Below are 13,641 nucleotides of genomic sequence, written 5' to 3' on the forward strand. Positions count from 1 at the left end.
TTTATACAAAAAAATGTATAATTTGAAATATAAATTAGTAAAAAAATATTTGATGAATTTTTTAACGTTATTTATTATAAAAAAAAAAAAAAATAAAAAAAAACTTTTTTTTTTTTTTTTTCTTCATAAACAGTAAATGTATTTTTTTTTATTTTATTTTATTTTTTTTTTCAATTTTCTAAAATATATTATATTCTTTCATATATTTTAATATTTATTATTATTTTATTTTATTTATCACTAAATAATTTTTTATCAATGATATTATCTTCAAATAAGCTTTTTTACGAAAATAATTTTAAATATTTTAAGGATATTAAAAATGTAGTTTTTTGATACTATATTAAATAATTTTTCCAATAGAATTCTTTTCTTTAATTATTTTTAATTATTTCTATGTATCTATATATATATTTCTATATATACATGTGTTATTTATTCAACATGATTAATGATCAAAAAAAAATTCTATAAAAGAAATCAGTTTTTTTTTTAATTTTTTTTTATCTCCACTAAAATATAATAAAAAAAAAAATAATAGAACTTTTTATAGTTTATTCTTTTTTTTTTTTATTTAAAAAAGCATAAATATAAAAACTTACAGAAAATTAAAATGTATTATTTTCTTTTTCACAAAATTAAAAAAAAATACATATATTTAATTAAAAAAAAGAAATAGTTTAAATTATTATTTTTTTGTAGATATAAATCTTATATATTTTTCTTTAATTATTCGTGTAATTAACTTTATCTCATTTTATTTTTTATTTTTTTTAGCATAAACATCTAAAAAAATGTTTTCTTATAAATTATAAAATAGTGAAATAATATTATTTCTGCTTAGTGAACTTAAAACATAAAATATACCTTAAAAAAAAATATTATATTGGAACTTTAATTTTTTTATATCCTTATTTATGTAACTTTTACAAATTAACTCAATTAAAAATTTGCATTAATATATTATACGATATAATAGATTTTTTTTTTTTTTTTATTTATTAGTTTTATTTTGCTTTTAAAATATTTTTAAGTTTATTTATATATTTTTTTTCCGTTATAATGGCAATCAGAATAAGAATATTAAATGTAAAATACATACATGAAGAAAAACATACCTAAATTTATATAAAAAAAAAAAAAAAAATTAAGTATCATAATAAGAGTAAAACTTGTTATTTTCCCATTTTATTGAAACCATTCTTAAACAAGATATAAAAGAGAGTTAAAATATTTTTTTTTCTCTTTCTTTTTCCTTTTCTTTAAAGTTACTTTAGTCCTTTTACTTTTTTCTTTGAATATAATATTTCTCCCTTAAAGTGTATAAGTTAAACTCTATGCTTTCGTAAACATTTAAAAATTTTTTTTTTTATATATATTGTAATAAAATTAAAATAAAATTTTGTATTAATTTAATTAAAGAATATGCATAATAAAATAAATAATATTAAATATAGTTGTTTTTTTTTTATTGATAATACATATATTTTTTTGAAATTTTTTATTTAAAAAAAAAAAAAAAACTTTAAAAAAACCTCTGTATAACAAATAAAAAATGATGTCTATAAATTATTTTTCCATTTTATGTTGAAATAAAGAAATTTTAATAGATATAAAAAATAATTGAAAAGTTTAAAAAAATGTTTATGTATAAAAAATCAAGACACATATTAGTATTTTCTTTTTTTTCTCAATTTTATACTTTAAATAAAAAAGAATTTTTTTTAAATATTTATTATTTTTAATATAGAAATTAAATCCAGATTTTTTTCCTTTTACTTTTAATTATCAATAAATGAAAAAGAATTCTTCAAATATTTATTTTTAATAGAAAAAGAAAGAATTAATATCTTTTTTTTCTTTCTTTCCCATAACTTACGCGTCTACAATTATTTTAATTTTTTAGAATTTTTTTTATAAATTATTATTTTATTTAAATATAAAGTTAAAAAAATACACATATACATAATATCATTAAAAAAAAATAAATAATGCATAACATATGATTTCTTTTTTTTTATTATATATATATATATATATTATATTTTACAATAAGTAATTATAAATTTTCATTATAGGACTATTTATTTATATATATATTTTCTTTTTTTTTTTTCTTTGCTCATAATCATGTTTCTATTATTATCATAATTTAATATTTTTATTATATATTATATAAATATATAAATTGAATTATGATTTAAAAAAAAATTAAATAATAGCATATATAAATATACACATTTTTAATAGTAAAACATATTAGTATTAATAATAAAATTTATTTTAAAAAACTGAAGAAATGAGAGATTTTCTGAATGAATTGACCTTAGAAAATATAGCAAATGTTAAAATAAGAGCATATAAGAATGAGAATTTTGTTGATGAGAAAGAAAAAAAGGAGAGAAAAAATGAAGATAATTTTTATAATGTTTATATTTTGACATATATAAAACATATTGTAAGAATAAAAGCGAACTTAGCTTTACATGGAGGTCTATATAGTAATTATTTTGAAAAATATGAAGAAGAATCTATTTCAAATATAATGTTAGAAAATTTACTAAATAAAAATGATTTAAGTAAAGAAAACAATAAATATAATAGAAAAATTGATAAAGAGACAAAAAATGATAAAGAAATGAAAAAAAAAGAAATAAATGAAGATAATAAAAGAGATTTAAATTACTCCATTAAAGAATTATTAAGAAAATTAATTAAATCTTATAAAATTAGAGAAAATAAAATATTTTTAGTTACAGGCATGTTAGGATGTGGAAAAACTACTTGTGTAAGTTTAGCAATAGAATATTTTAATAAGTTTTTACAAATTGAAAAAAATATGAAAAATAGAAATGATAAAAAAAGTGTTTTATTTTTATCAGTTGATGAGAATAATAATAAAAAAACATATAAAAAAACTCCTTATACTTCTAAAAATTATGAACATGAGGTTACAAGTTATGAATCCACATCAACTAATGATAAAAAAATAAAAATAAATTATAATGAACCTCTTTTTAACTTTACACCCAGAAAAAAAAAAAAGAGAAAAACAAGTAATTCTTCAGAAGATGAAGATGATATAATTCATAATTCAAGTAAAAAGAAGGATAATTCTTTAAATTTAAATCTTGAACAAATAAATAGTAATATAAAGAATATTTTTGAAAATAATGACTTATCTCCTCTAAGAAAGAATGCAAATATAAGAAATAAAATACAGTTTGAACAAACTTTTAAAGAACATATTGCTAATAATCTTGAAGAAGATAGTGAAAATGAGCACTCAGAATTTAATGAGAAATATAAGAAAATTGTAGAAGAAATTAAAACAGAAGAAAATGAAGAAAGATGTATTTATACAATTCGTATCAGTGCATATTTATATAAAGATGATTTACAGTGTATTAAATCTATTTTATCACAATTGTATAATTATCTTAATAAAGAAGATAAAATGGAAACGAATTTACTATTAAATGATTATATAATAAAATTAGAAAATATATTAATTGAAATAAATAATGATAAAAAACAAACTTTATTGATTATTGAAAATGTAGAAAAGTTTTGTTTACAAAATAAGCAGAACTTACTATATACATTATTTGATTTATTACATAAAAAAAGTATTTGTATTAATATAATTTGTTTAACTAATGTATTAGATATTACTCAAAATTTAGAAAAAAGAATTAAATCAAGATTTACTTTTGAGATGTTACATATATCCCCTATTTTAAATATAGAAGAAATTTCTAAATTAGTATATAAAATTTTATATGTTAATTTAGATGATTTTCATCTCATTAAAAAATATTATTCTGTATACTTTACCTATAGTGATCTAATAAAAATTCAAAAATTTTTACAAATTTATAATTCTACTATGCAAAAAGAAATAGCTGATTCTCATTTATTAAAGCAGTGGTCATATGATATTAATTATGGATTAGACATTAGGCATATTTATCATACATGTGTTGATGCAATTTTATCTATATGTGAATATAAGCATATTTTAAATTCTAATAAAATAACATTTAAAAAGAATACTCTTCTTGATTCATCCTCTGATAAAATGTCTAATTCATCTAAAGAAGATGATGATTACTCTAAGAAAAATATCACAAGTTTTTCAAAACATGCAAACAAAAAAGAGAATGAAAGTGATGATGAGGATGGAATAGAAGAACACAGATGGATAGAAATAAATAATAGAGAACAAAAATATTTTGATAAATTAGAATCTGTGAAAGAAAAAAGAAATAAAAATAATAACACTTCCTTAATAATGGAAAAGTTAGGTTTTTTTGCAAAAGAAAAAAGAAACAATGTAGATTATTTTAAAGAAAGACAAGGAAAATTAGATAGCACACCTATTAAAAGTAATTTTAATAAAGAAAAGGAAGAAAATAGAAATGAAAACGAGAACGAAGAAAATTTTCATTTTGATATGACTATAGATATGAGTCCTCGTAAATTAAAAGAAAATATCAAATTAAAAAGTAAAGTAGAAAGTGAATATATATTAAATAATGTTCAATCAAAATTTATAAGGAGACATTATATTAAAAAAGTTTTACGAGATTTATGCACTATTGAATATCTGATTTTATGTGCATTTACTAGACTGTATAAAAAAGAAATTTTACCAAAGACATTATATGTAATTATATTAGAAATAAATAAATTTAAGCAAGCTTATCCCCAAGAACAAATTATTGGATTTTCACTTGATGCTTATAGGAGGTCTTTTTTCAGATTAGTTGATTTAGATATTATTATTTTATCTTCTTATTCATTAAGTCATTTAAATATTAAAAATTTTAGTAACGATTTATTTGGATTACATGAGCCAACCAAATTCCCATGTTTTGATATTTTCCTAGATAATATAGAATCTTATAACTTAAATCATAATTTAATTCAATGGGTAAAGCATAACACTGAAGTTATGCAATAACATAAAGTAAACAATTATTTAAGTATTCATAGACATTTATATAAAAGAATCTATAAAGTCATAAACAAAGATTAATTTTCCTTTTTTTTCTTTTTTTTTTGATAATAGTTAAAAAAAAAATTCAAAATGTATTCATAGATTTTTTTTTTTTCTGATCAATACATAACTCAATTTTTAAAAATATTATTATAAATATATTTTATCTTTTTAAATTTAGATGGAGTATAATATATATATATATATTTCTTTATTTTTAACACTTAATATTTCATATTTTTTTTTAGTTTGCTATAATTTGTAAATTTGCAAAATACATTTTAAATAGTTAAGCATATACGCTTCTATGTTTACATAAAAATAATTTATTTTAAAAAATTAATAATTATTATTTTATTTTATATTATTAACAGTATATTCATCATATATACAAAATATAATTTTCTTTTGAATATACTTTTAAAATATTTTTACAAATTAAATATATTTTTTTAAAACAACAATCTAAATTTTAGGTTATATTTTTCCTTATATAAATAGATATTTTTATAATACAAAATAATAACTTTAAGACGGTAATAATTTTTGTTTATCTATTGAAATGATACCTCATATAAACTATAACACATTCTATTAATTTTTTTATAAAGTGTATATACTCTTTTAATAATAAATTATATTGTATATATATATATATTTTTTCATTTTGAATTAATTTCAAAAAAAATTGATTTATATAGTAATCTTTATAAATAAAAAGATATATATTTTTTTTTTATTATTTTAAATAAATATTAGCATTTCAAAAATATTATAAAAATAAAATTTTATGAAAGTAAAACGTAAAAATTTGTGATTTATTACACACAGTATTCTTTTATTCCATATTTATTTATTTTCTTATATAGTTATAATAAAATTATAAATAAAAAAATATAAAAACTATAGAAAATTCAAAAAAAATAAATTGATACATATGTGGAAGGAATACTGATAAAAAAAAAAATATAAATGGATTAATATAAAAAAAAAAATTATGAATATAGAATAATAATTATATAAAGGATTATTTAAAATGATAAAAATATAAGTCAAAAGAATGAGAAAGATAATTAAAAGGAAAACGAATAATAAATGTTAAACTAAAATTGTAAGAATATAAAAAAAAGAAATTTTAAAAATAAAATTTCATAAAAATTTATTTTAAATAAAATCATCATATAATAAAAAATGTCATTATAAGTATCATACTTTCTATACTTTTATATAAAGAATATATATATTTATAATATTATTATTTTTATTTTTGTAATAGTACAAATAAATTACTTTTTGTTATTATTTATAAATGACATATGAAATATAATTTTTTTATTTATTAGGTGAATAATCTTTATATATCAGAAATAACGTATATATAATTTGTCCTATATGAATAATTAGAAAAAATAGAAAAGAAAAAATGTGCATAAATTAATGTGTAAACTTATTTATTGTAGAAATAATATGCTTAGATTAAAAATTAGTAAAATGATATTTTTTCTGTTAAAGCTAAATTATTATATTTATTTTATTTTATTGAAATATTTTGTATTTGTGAAATATATATATATATATACATAATTTTAAATGTTATAAATAATTTTTTTTTATTTTTTTAAATCCCATTTCTAATTTGTGAGTATCTATATAATTATTTTTAATCGGTTGTTTTTCTTTTTCTTTTCTTTTTTTAAATAAATAAAATGCTTATTATACCTGAATGCTGCATATGTAGATTAAGTTTAAAAAATAATTTATGCGTAGAAAAAAATTGTGGAAATATTTTTCATTATGAATGTATGAAAAAATGGATAGCTTTTCAAAAATCGTGTCCTCTATGCAAATCAACTTGTTATAAAAAAAATCTGTTATCTATCCATTATGAGATAAGTGAAGAAAACAAAATACTAAGTGATGAAAACATTATGAAGATGAGTAAAGATGAATTATATGAAGATTTAAAAAAATATGAAGCAGAATTAATAAAAACTCAAAATGAAAATGAAAAATATTCTTTAGAAATTTTAACATTAACAAATAAAAATAAAATTTTAACCGAAACTATAAGCAAAAATAATACAAAAATAAATGAAGAGAAATATGAAATATTAAAATTAAAAGAATTAAAAGATGAATATCTTAAAGAGAAAATCATTCTCACGACTAAAATTGAAGAATATGATAAAGAACTAAAAAAGTATAAACTAATCGAAAAGTATTTAGATAATTTAAATAAAGAAGACTTAAATAAAATAAATTTATTATTTGGTTTTAACATTTTATCTTTTGATGAACAAAAAAATGTTATATTTAATTATATAAAAAATAGTTTAGGCATACAGAAAAAGAATGAATCAATTGTTAAAGAATTAAAAGAAAGCATTATTAAAAAAGATAATGAAATTTTAAGCTTAAAAGAAAGGTTGTATAAATGTAAACTGAATAATGAAATTATAGATTGCAACAAAAATAATATATCAAATGACGAAAATGACTCGAGGACAATAAAAATTAAAAATAAAACAATAAGAAGAGTTGTAACATTAGAACCTAGAAGCAAAACTAATAGAAATAATAGTCTTTCTTTTTATTCTAAATCAAAAACAAATGATAAAGTTATAAATAATAATTTTGATTTTATTAATTTTATTGACAAGAAAATAAATAGTTCAATTACCCCTGAGAAAACTAATTTTACTCCAAAAAAAATGAAGTTTCATCCTATTGAAATAGATTTGCTTAGAAATAAATCAATTGATAAAATTTTTAATAAGCAAATTGACAAAAATGATGCCAAAATGGAAGAAGAATATAAAACATATTCTAAAAAAATAGAACCAAATCATATAGACAATTCAGAAAACACTACCAAATTAATAACAAGTTTCTGTTCATTAAAAAATTTTAAAAACTTTAGAATCACTAAAAATAGAAAGAGGAAATCTTTAAAAGAGCAATCATCTAAAATCACCGACTTTTTTAAAAGAATTTGAATTAGAATCATTTCCTATACTTTATAAAATGAATAATCTACATATTATATATTTGATATATGCCTTTTTTTTTTTTTTTTTTTTTTCTGTAATCATTTATGTATTTGGAACATATATATCATTAATATTTAAATTATTCATAATTTTTTTAGTTTTATAAATTTTTTTTTGTTTTTTAGTGTATTTATATATTCTTTATATATGTATATATATATGTTTTTTTTTTATAAAACTTAAAATGCTTATTTTATTATGTTTACATAAATTCTTAAATTATTAGACATTTTTCTTTTCTTCCAAAAAAAATATTAATTATAAAATTAAGAATATGTATATATTATTTAAAAAAAAGATAATTGAAATTGAAAGAAAAAATTGAATAAATATATATAGTCATTTATAAATTAAAAATTAAAAAATAATAATAAATATATTCTTATAATATATTTTTTTTTTCTCTCTCTCCATTTTTAAAAGAAATTCATTAAAATATTATGTAAATTGGAAAATAAAAAAAAAAAATACATGTGACATATATAATATTCATTTAAAAATGTTTAAGAGAGGGAGGGTAAATATCGATTTTCTTGAATTAAAAAAATCAAGAAAATATATAAATTCTTTCCAATAAAAATTATTTTTTAAAGTATTTGAATTACCAATAATAATAACTCCTTTTTTCATTCTAGTTAATAAAACATTCATTCTTTTTTCATCATTTAAGAAACCTAATATTTTTTTGTCGTTTGATCTAACTGTACTTATAATAATTAGATCATTTTCACAACCTTGATAACTATCAATTGTATGAACATTTTTATATATAAAATCACAATTTTCTTTTGAGTTGTTTGGATTATAAAAGGTTGAATTCATATTTTTTGTATTAAACAAGCCATTTAACCTATTTGTATTATTGAAACTATTAAAAATACATATATTCTCGGAATTGGTTAAATATTTTTTATAATTTAAGTCATCTTTTCTTTCAGAATCATTCAAATACTTTTCATTTTTTATTTTGCCATTTAAGAAATAAAAATTGAAAGTTTTATTAGATGTAGATTCATTTTTATCATATATATCATAATTTAATTTGGCATTTTTACTTCGAAATGAATAATCTACAAGATTTCCTGGAATTTTTTGATTATTTTTTCTTAAAAAATTTAAATTATTATTATATATATTATCATGAGACAGAAATTTATCTTCTCTATCAACAGAAAAAACTTTGTCAATTTGAGATTTATCACATGAGCTTCTAAATATTTGTTGATACATTTTATTTATATGTTCTTCATTATTTTCACTCTGCTTTATTTTATTATCGCATATGTTATCATTGCAGTATTTATTTTCTAAAATATTTTGTATGTATACTTTTTGACTAGTATAAGGTGTTAAAATAGATACATTTTTTTGATTGGATATCTTTAGAATTTTTATTAATTTTAAAATAACTTCTGCTTCGAAATGATTTATATAAGAATAATTTACTTTTTCTTCAAAAATCTTTTTATTTAATGCTTCATGATATGTATCAATAAATAAAATTGGAATGCGTATATTTTCAAAAAATTTATTTTTTATATTAAATGAACATTGATTTGATAATAAATGGAAAAAATTTGATTTATTAATGTTAGGTTTAAAAAAATTATTAAGAATACTTTTAGATGGTATTAATTGTCTATTATAGAAATAAAAAGACGTAAATAAAAACATAGGAAAAATTAATCTGTATTGTATCAAAAGATAATGGCATTTTATATTATTATATCTTTTTAACTTTTCAAAAATACTTAGATAATTTATTTCTAATCTTTTTTTTTCATTAATTAAGCTATGAAAAGTTAATTGTTTATCATCTCCAAAAGCATATATAAATTCACAATTTAAATTCAAACATATTAAACTGTTGTATTCAGATAAGCTGGAAGCTTCATCAATAATCAAATGTTTTATTTTTTTTTCTTTAATTTTAAATGCTTGATAAACTGTATCAATATATATATCAGACTTTTGATAAGGTTTTTTATTAATATTATCTTTATTCAAGCATAGATTCAAATTAAGTAACCTACTTCGAATATTATGCACTGATATGTGTTTGCTGGTTCCAACAAATATATTATTTTTTTTTTCTAATACTAAAAAATATATCATAAAAGAAATCATATCACTTTTGCCACTTCCGGGTGCACCTAAAATGAAAAAAATAAATAAAATATAAATAAATATATATATATGTATTTATTAAAATATATAATATTTTTAAGTATGGAAAAAAAGTAAAAATAATATATTAAATATGAACTTGTATTTAACCATGTACTAAGTGTATAGGTTTTTTTTTTTCATTAATTAAAATGTCAAGCAAAACGTATTTTTGATAAATATCAAATTTTTTATAAATATGGCACATTTTAGTAAATTCGTCTATATTATTTTTTAAATTCTTGTATAGCTTGTTTATTATTTTATCTTTTTTAATCAGATCTTTATCTAATATATTAAAATAATCCGTCTCCTTTTTATTATTTAACAAATAATTATTTATGGATTCTTCAATTAAATAACTGTAATTTACTGAATTATTTAAAATTTTATTTAAACTATTTAATTTCAATTCTTGTTTATTAAAATTGTCATTTTCATTTAACAACATATGAATAATTTCTTTATTTAAAAATTCCTGTTTTTCAAAAATATTTAGCATAGAATGTTTTATTCTATTATAAATAGTGTTTAGTTGAACAGATAAAGTAACAGCTTCATAAATATTACTTTCATTTGCCTCATGAATAGCTTTCTTTAAAGTAGATTCATTTCCATTAACAGATATATTAATATCTGATTTATTACCCTTATTTTTAATATTTAAATAGGATTCAAAATATTCTTCACATATATCCATTTCTTCGTACAATCTTATATTGTTATTTTCATTTTTATAGCAATTATATTTTTTTAAATCCAAATAAAGTATACATAAATCTTTAATTTTATGAATTTTTTTAACAACTCCTAATAAAAAAACTTTTTCTTTATTATATCTTATTAACATGATATTATTTTTTTCAAAATCGATTTCATCTAATACAATAAATTTATACAAATTATTTTCTTTTAAACAAAATTTTAAATTATAGGAATTATGAAAATCAAAAGTTTTATGCAAGCTTTTTAATCCTATGTATCTTTCATAATACGTATTGAATAAATAACTTAATATGTATCTCCTAATTTTAAGACAAATTAAATCTGATGAATTAATTTTATATCTATCTTCATATCTAATTTCATTATTTAAAATTAATTTATTACTTATTTTATCTTCATTAATATATTTTTCATTTTCTTCCTCACATTTCTTATAACTATCCCTGGATAAATTTAAATTTATACTATCATTGTTTTTTTTAATAATAACATTTCCACTAGTTAAATTACTGCAATTTCTATTACAATCTTTTATATGGTTATTTATACTACTGAAAGTATTAATTTTCTTAATTTTTTTTGAATTTTGATGAATACTCACTGAATCAAAAAAAAAAGAATACAACAAATTTAAAACATTTATAAATATTCCTGGTTTCAAAAGCAAAGAATTCAAAATATTTTCAAAAAATTGAAAATCTTTTTTCTTATTTTTTTCAAATAAATTTGCTTTTAAAAAAAAGTTTTTTAAAATTTCAAAATGTACTTTTTCTTCTTTAAGATTATATTTTTCCTTATAAAATAAAAAAGATTCCCATACTTTTAATAATTTTACATAGTTTATTTTTTTTTTATTCTTCTCTTTTTCTTTCTTTAAGGCACTGTTTCTTGTTATTTCAATATTTGGCCCATTTGAATCAGGGATATATATATCCTTTATGCTATAATCTATAGAATCTTTCTCTTTTAAATTTTTAATTAAATCTACATGATATTGATTTTTTTCCTCACAATCTATTTTAATATTACCTGGGCTCTCTTCTGCTCTCTTCATTATATTTGTATTATTTTCATTTTTTATTTTTATCATTTCATTTTTATTGTTTTCATATTTGTATTTCTCATTTATCTTTTTAGTACTTTTTTTATTTTTATGAAAATTAAAATTTAATTGATTTAATTCTTGTTTTAAGACATGCAGCATATCCGTAAATTTTTTTTTTTTTTTAGATAAATCAGAATTGGCACATATTGTTTTATTATTAAGATTCCAATAAATTGAAAATTTAAGATTTTCTTTTTCTATAATTAACTTAGTGTAATTAGGTTTATATAACTTGTATAACTTCATATAATCTGTATAATCCTTCTTGTATATTATTTTATTTAATCTTAATTCATGAAATTTATCTAAACTTCTTTCATTTTCGAATATTTCATATTTTTTGCCGTTTGTTGAATAATTAATATATTTTTTTGTTACTGCAAAACTATTTGAGAAACGTTTTGTCCATTTTAAAATATTCATGATTACAACTCAATGTAAATTCTTTTTATTTATATTTATTATCAATCCCATTAAAAACAAATAATATAAAATAAAAATTAAAATAAAAAACATCATAGTAGACATTGTAAACTTTTAATTATTTAAAAATAAGTGTTTTATTATAATTTGTTTATTTCATTTTCTGTTTTTTTTTTTTTTTTTGCTTCTATTATATATATTTATTATATTTACACTTTCTCACATTTACCATTACATATTTATAAAGAGTTTAACTAACTTCTTCATTCTTTTCTTTTTTTTATCATTTTTATTTATAATAATTTTGTTAATAAAATTTCCGTAGAAAATATCGTTTATACTTTAAAACAATTTAAGATTTATTTAAATAATTTCTTAAATAACTTGCTTTTGTTGTAGTACCGACTATTAACATTATTAATATTCCAATAATTCAAAAAAACAAAACAAAAAAACAAAAAAACAAAAAAACAAAAAAGCAAAAAAACGGTTCTTAATATTTTTACGTCATATAATTTTTTGTGAATTTCATTTATGAAATTTTAAAGAATACAATTTATTTTTATTTTTAAACATATATAAATGTATATATATATGTATTTAATTAATATTTAATTTATTATTTTACTTTTTATACAAAAAAGGAGTAGCAAACATTTTTCATTATTTTTTTATTTTTCTTTTCTCTGTTGAATAAAATATTCACGTAAATATACTTCTTATTATATGATTTTAAAAAATCAAAGTTACTATTATTTTCACAAGTTTATTATTAACGAAATATAGTAGAATACTATTTATTTTTTTTTTTTTTCTCTTTTTTAATATAAACCTAAAGTATTAAAAACATTTAAATATCATATTTTATTAAATAATTAATTCTTCGACTCAGATGAAGATTATGTTCATTGCATAAACATATTTTTTTTTTTTTATAAATTAATAGTTGCAATTTTTTTTTTTTTAAACAATATTTATATTTATTATACAAAATAGCTTATAAAAATTCATTATGGTTAATATATAAAAAGGTATTTTAGTAATTTAAAATTTTTTTTTATAAATATTCATTCTTACTGTAAAATTATTATTTGATAAAGAATTATTAATATTTTCTTGTTACATTAATTTATTATATTTTTTTAATATCATCAGATATAATTATTCTT

The 13,641-nt window shown here is 16.9% G+C and overlaps 3 protein-coding genes across 3 annotated transcripts; 2 read left to right on the forward strand and 1 right to left on the reverse strand.

Annotated features, from left to right (window-relative positions):
• Positions 1-2,299: 2,299 nt before the first annotated feature.
• On the forward strand, positions 2,300-4,966 carry PRELSG_1262800 (conserved Plasmodium protein, unknown function; the record flags this gene model as incomplete). Its single annotated transcript, XM_028678443.1, has 1 exon — positions 2,300-4,966. The coding sequence occupies one exon, from the start codon at positions 2,300-2,302 to the stop codon at positions 4,964-4,966; it is 2,667 nt and encodes an 888-aa protein (XP_028534733.1).
• Positions 4,967-6,708: 1,742 nt separating this feature from the next.
• On the forward strand, positions 6,709-7,998 carry PRELSG_1262900 (conserved Plasmodium protein, unknown function; the record flags this gene model as incomplete). The annotated part of the gene is made up of 1 exon (XM_028678446.1): positions 6,709-7,998. One exon carries the CDS (start codon positions 6,709-6,711, stop codon positions 7,996-7,998), a length of 1,290 nt encoding a protein of 429 aa, XP_028534734.1.
• Positions 7,999-8,541: 543 nt separating this feature from the next.
• PRELSG_1263000 (conserved Plasmodium protein, unknown function) lies at positions 8,542-12,472 on the reverse strand (the record flags this gene model as incomplete). The annotated part of the gene is made up of 2 exons (XM_028678447.1): positions 8,542-10,205; positions 10,330-12,472. The coding sequence occupies 2 exons, from the start codon at positions 12,470-12,472 to the stop codon at positions 8,542-8,544; spliced, it is 3,807 nt and encodes a 1,268-aa protein (XP_028534735.1).
• Between the last annotated feature and the right edge of the window lie 1,169 nt (positions 12,473-13,641).

Source organism: Plasmodium relictum, assembly GCF_900005765.1.
Source record: "Plasmodium relictum strain SGS1 genome assembly, chromosome: 12".
NCBI classification, from domain to species: Eukaryota; Apicomplexa; class Aconoidasida; order Haemosporida; family Plasmodiidae; genus Plasmodium; species Plasmodium relictum.